The 13,714-nt window shown below is 42.0% G+C and overlaps 1 protein-coding gene across 1 annotated transcript in view; it reads left to right on the forward strand.

Annotated features, from left to right (window-relative positions):
- TEDC1 (tubulin epsilon and delta complex 1) overlaps window positions 1–13,714 on the forward strand; it is a 67,669-nt gene that overhangs the window by 3,861 nt on the left and 50,094 nt on the right. The window contains exon 3 of the mRNA XM_032118128.1: window positions 2,646–2,848. Within this exon, the coding sequence (XP_031974019.1) occupies window positions 2,646–2,848 (203 nt within the window). The remainder of the gene's footprint in view (window positions 1–2,645; window positions 2,849–13,714) is intronic.

Consider the following 13,714-nt stretch of genomic DNA (forward strand, 5'->3'; position numbering starts at 1 on the left):
CTGTTGCCTTTTAAGTAGAGCACTCCAGATGTGAGGAAAATAAAGTGACTTCTCTAAGGTCATGGGAAGGCTCTTTGAGCCCCAGTTCCAGATCCATGCTTTGGCTGCTCACTCCCAGTTCCTGACTGATACACCAGTTATGCCCTCTCCTGTGAGGGCAGTGTGTTGCAGAGGGAGACATGAAAGAGGGGGAGATAAAGGACCAGAACAGAAACACAGAACACAGAAATTCAGGTGGTGAATTGCCTTGGTGGATCTTGCCTGAGTGATATATCAGAGCAGGGAAATGGTGATTAAAAAAAAAAAAAAACACCTGACACGCTCTCCTTTCCGCCACTTTGATACGTGATTTTTAGAGGAGCTCCTTGAACTGCAGATGGCAGCATGGGATGCTTGTTTGCTTTGAAAAAGGAGGAAAGCATGAACTGATCATCCTTCCTTTTGGAGTATTTCTGCCTTTACCTGTTATGGCAGTTCCTTTCTTGACAAGTGCACACAAAAAAAGGACAGGACAACCTGAAAAAAACCCTGCTCATATCAGAATGTTCAAGAGTGATCAAAATAAAATCTGTAATATCTCCATGCTCCTCTTGTGCTTGAGGGATTGGAGTACGCATCTATGGCAGGATTTTTAGCAAGCCGTAGGCATTTCTGCCACCATAACGTGGGGAAGGGAAGCTGCTTGTTTCATTCACAGGTTCCGTGGAAAGAGCAAATGGAGTGATTTAGGTCTTTTGCTTTGTAAAAATGCCTAAACTGCATCAAACTGTAGATTCCTCTAGCTCCACCCAGCTGTGACAGCTGTCAAAGTGAATGCCCAAGGGAAAGAAAAGAGCAAATCTAGATGGATGCTTTCACGCGGTGGGGGAATATTCCTTCAGCCTCTAGTAGTTTACATCTCAGACTTTCCAATCCAGAGAGAATACATTTGTGTTTCATAACTTTCCGTGAAGTCCTGTTCTGTAAATCCAGTTCCTCCTTGAGCCTGGGTGACTCTTAAGAGTCCACAGTGTCCCACAGTGAGCAATTTCAGAATTTTGCTGCGTGTGTGAAGAGCATCTCATATTGTGGTTTGACTCACTTGCTTTGATGGCTCACAGTTCTTGTATTGAATGTTGTGCAAATAAATTATCCACTCTTGACCCATTGCGCAGCACTCGCGATTTTGAAGAGTTTTGTCATATCCATTCTTGCTCATCTTCTTGTCCTACTTCATTGTTTCTTACAATGCAGCTGTTCTGTAATTGTCCTTTCTCTTTATTTCTTTCTAAATCTTCTGTAGCCTTTGTGGGAGTGAAGAAATAAGGGTCACGGTGGGTATTTGTGTTCTGTTTAGTGTCCTTTCTAGGTTTCTCACATCGAGTTTGCCTTTGGATGCATGTCAGAACCAATTGTGACACTGTCATTAAAAACTTTATCATGTGAGATTGTGTTCCTGAGTCCACTGATCAGTTCCAGGCTCATTCTTATGTCAGTAAAGTTAGGAACGTTTCTTTCTTTGAGCGCGTAATTTTTCATTTTTTCTAAAAATACTTTTATCTGTCATTTTAAAGCATGGGCTCAAGGTTCTGCAGTCCTTCGTGATCTGCCTGCATTCTTTACTACTAATATCACATCAGCAGCAAGTTATCTGTCAGTGTCACATTGTCTAAGTGTCATTTTGAGTTGTTTGAACAGCAGCTGTTTAGCACAGAGCCCTCATGTGAAACCACTATTTGTTCCTGCCCTCTGGTTCTTGTCTGCTGGGCACTTGTCATTGATTCAAGGGCTTTTCCTCTCCCTCCACTGCAGTGCCTTGGTTTCTTTGTGCAAGCTGAATCCCAGTGGGAAGTCTAAATGTCTTGAATTGGTTGAATCTTCCTTAATCACTTGCTTCTTGTTGCCTTTGGAGAATTCCAGAAACTTTCTGAGCAGGTCTTCCTTTTACAACTGTTGGTTCTTAGCCAGTATGTGTTGTTTTCATTGTCCTCCTAATTATGTTCTTTATTCTATTTTTGACTTAGGACAGAGCCACGGCTTACTGTGCAGAACCTTTTTTAATAACAACTTTCTCTGTGTTTCCTCAGTATTTTACAGTCCTGCAGTGCCTGTCTTGTAGCTGTCAGGTAACATTTGCTGGTGTGAAGGAATATGGATCAGAGCATTCCTGAGAATTTAATAGCCCATGTGCTGTGCTGCATTATCTCTGCTCTCTGGTGCTCAGAGATTTGCAGCAGGCTGTGAAACTCCTATCTCTAAATTCCTGTTTCGTTCAGGAGTAAAGTGATTCAGAGTGTTTACTAATTCATAGTATGCTTGGTGACTCATAAAAAATGAATAGGTGAATTGGAGTCCTGTTGTAGTGGGGTTGGCTAGTTACCTTTGTTGCCTTTGTTAATTTCCAAGAGGCCATTACTGGTCTTAATCCCAACTTTGAATTTCTTCTTTTCCCTGGGCAGTCGTTCCTGTAATCAGAATGGGGCAGCATAAAGAAGGCTTTTACCCTTTACCTCGTGCCCTTCACCAGTTGTTGATGTAGACTGAGTCCCCACTGTCTTCCTGAGGCTGGATGAAAAATATTACCCTCAGAGGAGGCAGCAGTTTCTGGAACTGAGTGGATAAATGCATTGTGTGCAGTGTGTTATTCTCAATTGTTTTCTTTTCAGATACCCAGATCAGGTTTGTGAAGTCAGCGCTGTGGTACCATGGCTATGACAGGCCACAGCTCCATCAGCTCCCCCCCGATGGCTCTGTGGGAAGTCGGGAACTGCTGTTGGCATTTTCCTGGCTGCTGCACAGACTGGGCCTCTTGGAGCAGCTTCTGGCTCGGAACAGAGTAAAGACTGGGGATGAAACCTCTGTGTGCACGGTGAGCATGGTTGTGTCCTTCCACCTTACCCTGTCCATGAGTCACGTTCTGTGACAGCAGCTGTGTTATCACCAGTGTGTGATGGGTGGTACCTTGACAGGTAAGTGACTTCAGCTTTAAAAAAGTCTTACAGGAGCCAGCATCTGTTTTCTTTCCCTTCTCTAAGCTTTCTATGTGCAGGTCATCTGGGTTCTTTATCAAACTCCCACCCCTGCCTGAATTCCCTGATTTCTATTTCCAGTCTAGGTGAGACCGCTGTGGAGGAGTGCAAGTAAGTGAATGTCTTTAATCTCTCTGCTTCTGAGTTCTGAGCTCCCAGACTGAACCATGAATGGTTCTGCAGGGCAGGCAAACAGGTTAGCAGTGAATGCTGGCTGTGCTGGCACTGGGTAGAGCAAGTAAGGGTAAGGCAAATAATACTTGTTACAAACAACAGGATCTCAGATGGCAGCTACTGCTCTTGAGGTAACTAATGACATTTTAACCTCTTTGAGAGCACAGTGGAGTATGTTTTTTCCATCAGTAAAAAGCTCTTAGTACATAGAAAGTCTTTTCTAAGTAACCATCTTCTAGTCAGACACTCATTACTTATCAGCCTGGTTCAAAATGACAGGCTCACAGAATTTTTTAGTTTTTTTGTAAAGGACACTGTAGGTCAGAAACCCTACCTGCTGATAATCTTGTGATGTCTAAGGCCTGTGGTCTTTCATGACCCCATATATATTTTTCCCTAAGGCTGTAGGCTGCCTGGTTTTCTAGAGCCTTTTTAGGGGACAGCAAAGCAGGAAAACAAAAGTTTGGAAAGCTGCAATATAAAAACAGAAGGAAGACACTTGTACAAATGGAAGACAGTTCAAAGGAAAGAATCCTCTTTGTAACAACATTATAAGCAGTATTTTGAGGAAAGGGACCACTCTTGCTGCACTACAATTATTTGCTGCACACAAGAGGGAGCACAAGAGGCTGAGCTGTGAGTGGCAGTGCCATGCACTTATGTGAAGGGTGCCTTGAGATTTCAGAGAAAAACATAGTGCTGGAGAACTTTTTACTTCAGACCTCTATTTTACCTTTTACTTGTTTTTCATCTGTGGTGGCAGGTTTTTTTGTGTCATTAATTTCTATTACAAAAGAGTGACAAGTGAAACGTGACATGAATTCAGGGAATGGGGCAGCACCTGTATTATTTTCTCTGAAGGCTTTAAGTTTTGCATTTCCCAAAAAGGGATGAAAGAACTATGGTAATACAATGTTATCTCTTACAGCCACACATATTGGTGTGTCTTTAACTGCAATTCTCACCTCCTGTACTTGTGTTTCTCAAAAAGCATGGAATGCATGTTAAATATTTTTACCCAATAATTGTCCAAAACGGTGTTGGGAAAGGTTTGAGTCTGAAATTTCTTTTTTTCAATAGACCAGGCAAAAATTGTATAGACTGGAAGTTGGAGTTAGCTTGTGTACATAAGGCTCATTGTATTAATGGAAACATTTCTTGTATGGCGTTGATCCAGCAGTTTTCGTGCTCCAATAAATAGATATTTGCAAGGCAAAAAAAAGAAAAAAGAATGGAGTTACAGCATAACTAGTGGGTTTTGTGATTCTCCATCACAAGAAAGTTAAAACAAATGGAATTTTGAGGGAGAGGTCTTATCTTTTATTTGATCAACTAGGCATTGCAAAACCAATAAATTCAACCTTTAAGAGCCAACCAAATGAAGATCTAGGAATGCACTGGCAAGGATGCAAGGCGGCAATGGTGGATGAGGAGGAGATAGGTGGGTAACACACCTCATTTTGGTCAGTAGATCAGCTCCTTGTAAGCCACTCATGAAAGCCTGTTGTTTGTTTCATAAACCTGTCACAGTTTTTTTGTTGTTAGATACTATTATTTGCTGGCTGTTATTTTGTGAGATAACCATGTGGCAAAGCCTGCTTATCAGCCAGACAGTGTTCAGCAACAGAGCCCCAAAATCTTAGAGAGGGGGAAGGTGAGGTTTTTACTTTGCTACCTGACATCTTGTAAGCTAACACACCAGAGATGTAGTCTCTGCAGTCTTAACTCTTCTATTTAAGTAAAGTGAAGGAAAAAGGTAAAAGAAGAGGAAAAAACCTTCACTCAGGAAAGATCTGTCTCAAAAAATAGAAGAGAGAAAAGGAAATGCTCTTTAAAACAACTGAAATGAAATTCTCGGTTGAGAACTTGAAAAATCTTCCACGGTACGGAATCTTCAATGATTACAAACAATTGAAAATATTTTCCTGAAGTGGAATGTTGCAAAACAAAAATCCATGAGATAGTATTTGGTTCTGTGCATGGCTGAGATCTCTGCCAAAATGAGCAAAGCATGAAAGCCAGTACTTGCTGGAAAAGTACATCTGTTGGTCTGCTAGTGAGAAGAAACTTGGAGAGAATCCTGACCCTTTGTCTTCATTTAAAAGAAAAGGAGTCTCAATAACCGTAGGCATAGCTGTAGTTCAAACTGATATTTGTGTGGTTTGCTTTTAAAATTTTGTGTGAAATCCACAAAAATGAACAGGGTTTGTTGTGTGAGAAAAGAGAATGGAGCTAATCGCTAAATTAAGTGTGCAGTCATTTATAGATCTAAATTCAGACTATTCTTTCAGCCTAAGTTTGAAACAAAGCCTAAAGCCTGCTAAATTGCTGTTATTATGCCAAATACTCAACATATTAAGGGCCAATTAAATTAATTAATTTCATTTCAGATACCACACTCTGGCCTTTTTTTCCTTTGCAGTTCCTTAGCAACACAGTTTTCCCTGCAAATTGAACACTTCCATCAGCTCTAAGAGATTTTTAGAGGTGCAAGGGTATTCATGGCACATGATGGACAAAGAGCTCAAGCTCTGCATGGAATTCTTAATCTTTAGATCCTGAGCTGGGAAAAGCTTCCACAAGCTTACTTCTACATGCCCTTAGATCTTCAGAATCAAAAGTTAAGTGATTCCTGAAATTATAAACTCAAAGATGATGAAAGGTGGTAAGAGGTGGTGCTTAGTGTGGCCAATGTAATCGATACTCACTGTGAGGTGGGTGTAGGTCAGGACAGGCGTGGTTAGTAGCCTGGGGTGCTTCTATGGGTTCTATGACTGCTTTTGTGTGTTAGGTATGTGATTCCTTCAGGGCACCTCTTCTCGTGGCCTCCAGCTCCTACTCTTTGGCAATGGTGCAGTCTCCTGAGCAGGATCCTGGTGCCTGTGGCAGGTTGCCCTGGTGAGCAGGAGTGGAGGATCCTTGTAGCATGTGAAGTTTGTAAACTGGAGGGGGAAACAGTTAAAGGAGCAAACTGTGTTGCTGTGCAGGCAGGAGGAGCAGGAGAAGGAGGAGGGGATCCATGGTAAAGTCTAGAGCTGGGCTGCAGTAGTTCAAGTTTGTTCTCTGAATTTATTGTTCTCATCTGTCAGCAGGTTGGTGACTCCAGAAGCAGTAAGTGAAAGTTCAAACCTTGCATGGGCCAACTCTTTAGAGGAAGTAATCACTAACTCTGTTGGATCTATAAAGACTTAAGTACGATCTGAATTGGAGGCTCACATTGATTTACCAAAGTGTCTGCTTGGGAATTCTCACCTGTTAATTGCGTTAAAGCACTGGGCCAGTAATTGATGGACTTGGTTTTCAAAGGTTTGTGACAGCCCTCGTGGATTTCCATCTCAGATAGGCAGTGTTGTTGTGTCTGTCTCAATGTCTTCTGTTCCTTTGGTGCTCGTGTACAGGCACATTATTCTCAAATGCTGTTCATTGATTCCTATTCACACATAACAAATCCTGGTGTACAAGACACAGCTGAAAACCTGTAGGTGAAACCCTCTCCTTCACTGAACTTGCAAGGCACACCTGGGGAGTTCTCATTGTCTCTGAGAAGCAGGTAATTGATATAAACTTCCCTTTTTAGCACATTCAGTATTTGACTAATTTATATTTACCTTGCTTTTTACATTTTAGTGATACCATCCCAGCTTTCTCCAAATCTGTGATGGTTTGGGCAGGTAATAGCAGTACTCTGTGAGCACATATTCTTTTTGTTTCCAGGGAGGAATATTGCCTGTACTGCCTTTATTTCTACAGCTGAAATTAATCTGTGTGCCCTGTGATCTAATTATGCGTGGAGGCTGTTGAGCTTTTTAAATGGGTGTAGTGATGTTATATCCCTCATGATCATCAGGAGATGTCATACAAACACTGGTTCTTGTTTCTACTAATTCCCTCTGTCTGCTTCTGGCCCTCTGAGTGAAATTGGATGCCCCTCCCCTTTTGTGAATTTACAGTAATCAACAAATAGAGCTATTATGTCTCTTATACTTGGAATTCATGCATGTGTCTCTAGCATGCCAAAGTGAACTCAGTTTAATTACTTCTGGTGGGCAAAAATGAAGATAAACATGCCTTCTGACTCTTAGGTTTGCAATTTGATTAATCTCTTGTTTGTCACGGTCTAGTTTGGCTCACTGGCTATTTCCAGTATAGTGTAAGGCTTATGCTTGGTCTAATCTTGTTGAATTGCCTTTCTTTTACAGAAAACTTGACAGTCACTGCTGTTCCATAAACCATGTTATTAGAAGAAAGTGTTAAAGTAGCAGCCAAGCTCGATGTTCCCCCCAGCAGAAAACCAGCAAACCTTTGGCACTAGTTTCAGTGAAAATAAGTTTTCTGCATTTTTTTCCATGTCTTCATCTATTCCAGTGAGGATAGAGGAGGGAATTTTATTAACCTTATTGATTCTGACTCAGAAGCATAATTACTTTCCAGATCTTTATGGGCTATATTAGTCTGTCAGCTTTCATTTTTTGATTTTCCTCCCTTACTCCCTGAGCTTACACTTCTATTCTCTTTGTCGTGCTGTCTTCCTAGTAACTCTCACCATTTAAGTTTTTGCCCTTTTCCTGCTATTACTGTTGCTGGATTCAGTAGCTGCTAAGGAACACTCTTTTTTTAAAAGCCATCTGTGAAACCTGAACAGAGGGCGCAGGATCCCTGAAGTTTCTCCTGCAGAATTTTCCTCACCTCAGTGTGGCTGACAAGTCTGTTGTAGCATACTTTGAACTTGTCATGGTACCTTTTTCCTGTGCTGCACTGGAGGATGTGTAGTTACCAACATTTGTCTTTGCTTGACACAGTGAATGCACAATTAAGAGGTGTTTGGGTTTTTTTTCAGACAGCATGTCAAAGTAAAACACTCTAAAAGACAAGTCTGAACTGATCAGAAAGGCTTATAATTTATTGAATCTGCTGTGTCTCTGGTAACGTCTGAATTGCAAAATTTCTTGAACCTGACATTACAGCTGATGTGTTCTGGATGGGGTTCAGCAACAGGCACTGGAGTCACTTGAGCTATGTGAGGAGAAGATGATGAGGACTGGCCTGCTAAGTAGGAAGGTTTACCATGGTCGTTCTGGTACTCTGCTGAAATGCAGCATAGGGAGCTCCTTCCTTGGCAGTTGGTGAAACAGAGGGATTTTAAGATGTTTCAGGGCCTCTCCTGCCCTCCAGTGACAGGGAGCAGCCAGTACCTGTGGTATGTCCTGATTATCTTTGCAGCCTTTTGATTTAAATGTGGTCAACCTCTGCTTTGGTGTCCCACTGTAAGCGACCTGGGTTTAACTCACGTGGGAGGATCCTTTGAAATAAAGCACTTTTCTCTCAGGAGGACTTCTCGTGTATGAAGAGGGGCCTGGCAGGCTCCTACCCATGGCAGAGCTCTGCCTCCTCTCTCCTGGAGGGCAGGTGCTGTTTCCCCTGTTTTCCTCTAGCTCCAGGTGTGCTGTTGCTGCAGGGAGCTACATCTTTATCCAGGGCTGCCTCTCTTGCCACAGTGGAGCAAATGGCCGTGGGCAAGGGGACCTGCAGCTGCAGGCAGAGGAGAAGCCCTGCAAGGCTTTATCTATGTATTGCATTTCATGAGCCCTGCAGAACGCTGTGCTCTCCCAGTTAAGGTCTACCCTGTCATGTGTTGGTCTTAGTATATTTAGTTTCCATGTTTTGTCTGAATATGTAATGCAGTGAGCATTGGGATTTTAATGTTCTTTTAAAGCCTTGCAGCTCCAAAGATTAGGCAGTGCTGCCAAGCTCTTTTAAAGGCATAGTGCTTTTGCTGTATTGCAGAGCTCTTAAAGAACCTCCCAAATGAGTGAGGAGGGATGGGATAAAGAACTCACTTGCTCTAGTGCCTCAGGCCTGTGGCTACTGCCAGATAGGCTTGTTTGAACAAGGCAGGCATGGGTAAGAGCTGTGTTCACATTTTCTGTCTTCCCTCAGCACCTTCTCTTTTTCACTCTTTGCCAAGAGTAAGCTCTTGGGAGTGCTGTTGTGAGTAGTAATTTTTACAAAAGGCATTGAAACTTAAAAGCTAAAAAGCCTTGCGGAAACACAGGACTTTGTTTTTTTTTATTTTAATGGCTGAATGCGACGTGAGCGTAACTTTGATGTTGTGAGCACCTATGTTTGTGGAAAACTTGCTCTTCCATGCAAATATCTGGAGATTTAATTGGTATGTGCACCATGTGGGAGTGGGTTTTTACACCATCTATCTTTCCCTGCATAAATCTAATCTGGATCCAGCCTTGTCTAGGAGGAAATCCAATTAGTGTTGTTTATGGTGCTATTAATGAAAATAGTGCTGTCCCTTTCTCATTCATCTGTTCAGATTGTTCCTTTTCACATTTTCCCCTCCTGCAGATAGATATATGGCTGTATTAATTAAGAAAGCATGTCTGATGCTGTTATTTCTGGCTATGGTGTTTAATTAAAAAAAAAAACCAACTACTTCTGTTTAAAGATGTGTAATTACAGAAGTTAACATATGTTATGTCACATCAAAACCATTGTCTGAATTATGAGCAGTTCGGAACGAGCACTCAGTAAAAGCTGCAGAAGCACTTCATTGGCTTGATTTTTGTGATTGCCTTGCCTTTCCTGAGCCCTGCAGTGAGGATCTAAATATGCTCCTATCCACCTTTGTGATATCAGGTTGTGTGCTTAGTGTAGTTAAGATCTGAGTGGTAACGGAGTAAATATTCTCTGTCTAGACCCAGAGTAACTCCAGTGCAGGTGAGGAGTGGGCTGGGAGTGGGCATTGGAGGTTTCAGCTGGCAGTTGCTTTGTGTTGCTCTGCTCAAGGATTAGTGTCAGGGAGCTGACCTAGTGCATCTATCCATGGGTTAAACGTCTTATCCATGTTCCAGCAGACTTGTTTCTCCATGGGTAGTGTGAACAGCAAATTGTTTGCTGGCTGTCCAGTTGTGGAAGCAGAGAGCTGGTGCTTGGGGGGATTTGGAAGATGCCTGGGAAAAGCCACAGCTTGCTGGGGATGCATTGGAGGTGGCTGGGGTCTGTCCTGGACCGACAGGTGGCAGCTCATAGTCAGAAAAGAGCATCTCTGGGGGAGCCAGCCCTGCCATCGCCTTGTTTTCCAGAAGTGCAGGCAGCACAGCCTTTTTTTTTCCATTGCCTGTATAGGGCACAGCAAATTTATTAAGGTAAGAATTTTTAAGCCTTAAAGATTCCTGTATCAGTAGGAATAGTATAGAAAATCTAGATGAAGTTGCACAGCAGAGGGTTTCCTCTGCAGTCCTGCTTATGGCGTGTTGCCAGATCTGCAAGGAGTTTTGCATTAAATCAGTTTTTGGAGTTTGTGTAATTCAAGGTGTATGAACAGAGCAAGATTAACTCCATACCAAGTCACTAAAATCCTCAAATAGAGCAAGTCATGGAAAAAATGCTCCCTTCTCATGTCTGCAAACACAGTGATGCCTGTGTTGTTCTTTGATAAAGTATTTATATGATGAAGTATTTCTTTAATTTATCTCCATCCACTGTTGGTACACCTGCTCTCTGATTTCTGATCATACGGGATTGCTTTGTATTTCAAACCAAAAAGAACAGCTTCATTTCTGCCGTTGAAGTTGAAACTTCTTAATCTTTAATTTCTCTCTGAGCATGTCGCATACAAGTTGTTTCCTCAGATGTATGGAATGTGACAGAAAATTGATATAGCACCATGTCTTTTTTCACACCCTCCTTTCTCCCACCCCTTATTCTTTTCCTCTGACTACTTCCATATCTGATGGCTTTTTTCAGTTCACTGTATTTTGTGACTCTGACTTGTCTGCTCAGAACAATTCTGACAGGAGGACATTGGCAGTGTTGGGTTTTTTTGATGCACTTGCTGCATTGTCTAACCACAAGTCCATTCACACTTTTGGGAATGATCCGGCACCTGTTTTTGTAATTTGACTTGAAATAGCATGGGATGGAATGTTTAGGGCAAAACTTGTGTGTTAAAGACTGAATTCTAGGCTGCCTTGCAAAAATTGTTAAAATACATGCTTTTGGGACTAATCATATTTAGGTCTGACTAAGGTGTGTTTATGAGGCCTGAGGTGTGTTTATAAGCCTGGGGTAGGTTTTGCAGTTTGTGAGCTACCTTAGGTGGGACTGTGATGGGTGGTGTCCTGGAATGTGTAGCTGTTATGGGGCTGAGCTGTTTATTTTTCCGGGATCTTTTACCCCAGGAGAGCTGGTTCTGCTGAAGTGTGGGCAGGATGATAGTTCAGAAATTGGCTTGGAGAGAGCTCGTGTAAATATATGTTTGTCACTTTGATCAGGTTTGTGCTTTCTTTTCTTAGTTTTGTCAATAAGTGGATACTGAAATGTTCTAGCAGCAGCTTTTAGGATAGAAAGCTCCTTTGGGGTGAGTTATGGTGGCATTGAGGGGCTTCATTCTATCTTCTACTTAATCAGTCTTCTTAAGTTACACTGATCAGGAGTGCTCTGGCAGATCCACATCACCCAGTTTGACAAGACCGTCTCAGGTATCACTGATGCCATGATGATTTTTTTTGCCTTTTCTTTTATACCCCTGTTACACCTTTTTTACAACTTCTGTATTCCTAGTGCTTTTTGCCTACATTCTTGGACTTGTTTGTCAAGCTAAGAGACTAAACATCTTAGAAGCTTCATAGTTAGGGATCAGTGTGCCCCAGACCCCAAGGTCCTCTCCAGAACCCATTTTGTAAACCAAGATAGAATCATCCAGGGGAAGGCTCCTTGGGGAGGGGGGGGCTCATTCAAGCCTCTCATTGGGGGATTTTTTATGGATATGCTAATTACTAAGACCTATACTGTTAGACCAGATCTTTTGTGGGTGTGCATGGAGGTGCATTCGACCTGGACGTGTGCACCTAAGGCTCCTTAAAATAAACACCAAGGTAAAATCCCTTTTTCCCTTCTAACCGTGTTTGACACTTGATTTTAAGACCAAGAAAAGGCATCATCACCAGTAATGGGAAAAAACTCAACATGGTGATGAGGGCATTGATACTTGTTCGTGTGGCTTTTGTGCTGCAAGGCTGGGGCACCATTCCTGTAGCTGATCCAAGCACATCCCTCCTCTGAAATGGAATCAAAGAGAAACAGTAATTGCAGCAAACAGCTCACAAGCAAAATGCTCCTCTGGTAAGTGGCTATGGAATGATCTCTTCCAAAACTGGCATGGAGCATTCCAAGTGTGGGAAGGCCGTTGAGGTCTCTGGGTAGTTGCCTTGGCTGCTCTCTTTATGAACTGGGCTAAAAAATACGCTCTCTTCAGAGTGAATGTGGGTGTGTACCTGGATTGCTGCATAGATTAGATAAATTCACAGTGATATTTGAAGCAAAGCCTGTAGCTTGGGCTGGTATTATAGTGATTTTTCACCCACTGGGAGAGCAGTAAATAGTCTTAGATTGTAAAGATGGGACTGGAAATTGAGGTCACAGTATAATATGCAAGACCTTTTTTTTTTTACCTTGTTTACTTTATGCCAGGCTAAGTATTTCATAGCAAAAGTAAATTTTTTGTGCAGTTTGTGAAATAAATAATGGAGGGATCCTGTTAAAAATGCATTGGCTGAGTTCCTTATTTTAATATTAATAAGGCAGGTTGCTATAATGAAATTAGCTCTGCATGGTGTTTGTCACTGTACTGCCAAAGCAATCGAGTCTAATGCCATTCCTTCCTGAAATAAATCCCCAGGAGAGCAGTATTTGTGGCGTTCTGAAACCTCTAACCAGGGAAGTTGGAGTAGAACTGTAAATTATGGACAATGCAGATTTTAATCTGGGATTCCCAAGTCTGTCTTCGGCCATGTGGCTTTCTGGCTGCTGATGTGAGGTGTTTTAATGTTCTTTACACATGGGTTTTCTCTGCTGTAGTGACTAATATCCAGCTGCTTGGCTAATCATGCTAATGGACAGCTTGGTAATCATATCTGTATGGTTTCCTGGTCCAGAAACCATCCTGTTTGGGGCAAAACAGTCTGAACTGTGGAGATGCTTAGCTCGGACTGCAGTGTCCTAGGACACAGTGCCTTGGTTTAGGAGCCTGGGGATGAAGGAGCGGAGGAAAAAGAGGGACATTGGAGTTAGCACAAACTCTTTTTTCCTTTTTTTTTTTTTTTTTTGTTGTTGTTAAAGATGAATCTGTGCCTTTGAAAGGAGAAGCCCTTTACCAGCCCTGCGCCTCTGTGATTTATAGCATGTGTTTATCTGAGCCACAGAGCAAAGGGAACAAACCTGTAATATTGATACATTCTGGTATGTGACCAGAACAGCATTTTTGTGCTTATAAATAATAAGAGCACTCATTGTAATAGAGGCCCTTGTCAGCTGGAGATATTTAGGTTAAAACAAGTGTTAGGGGGTTATTTGATCATGGTTGTAGACACACTTCTGTTGAAATCTGCATTTAAGGCAAGATTAAATCTCTTCATTTTACAGTTTGCATTGTTAGTTTAGGATCCAAATTGGAACTACATTCAAGCTTTGCCTGCCAACTGGATCTTTTTAAGATGTCATTGAACATGGAAATCTGTGAA

Source organism: Corvus moneduloides, chromosome 9, assembly GCF_009650955.1.
Source record: "Corvus moneduloides isolate bCorMon1 chromosome 9, bCorMon1.pri, whole genome shotgun sequence".
Classification (NCBI taxonomy): domain Eukaryota; kingdom Metazoa; phylum Chordata; class Aves; order Passeriformes; family Corvidae; genus Corvus; species Corvus moneduloides.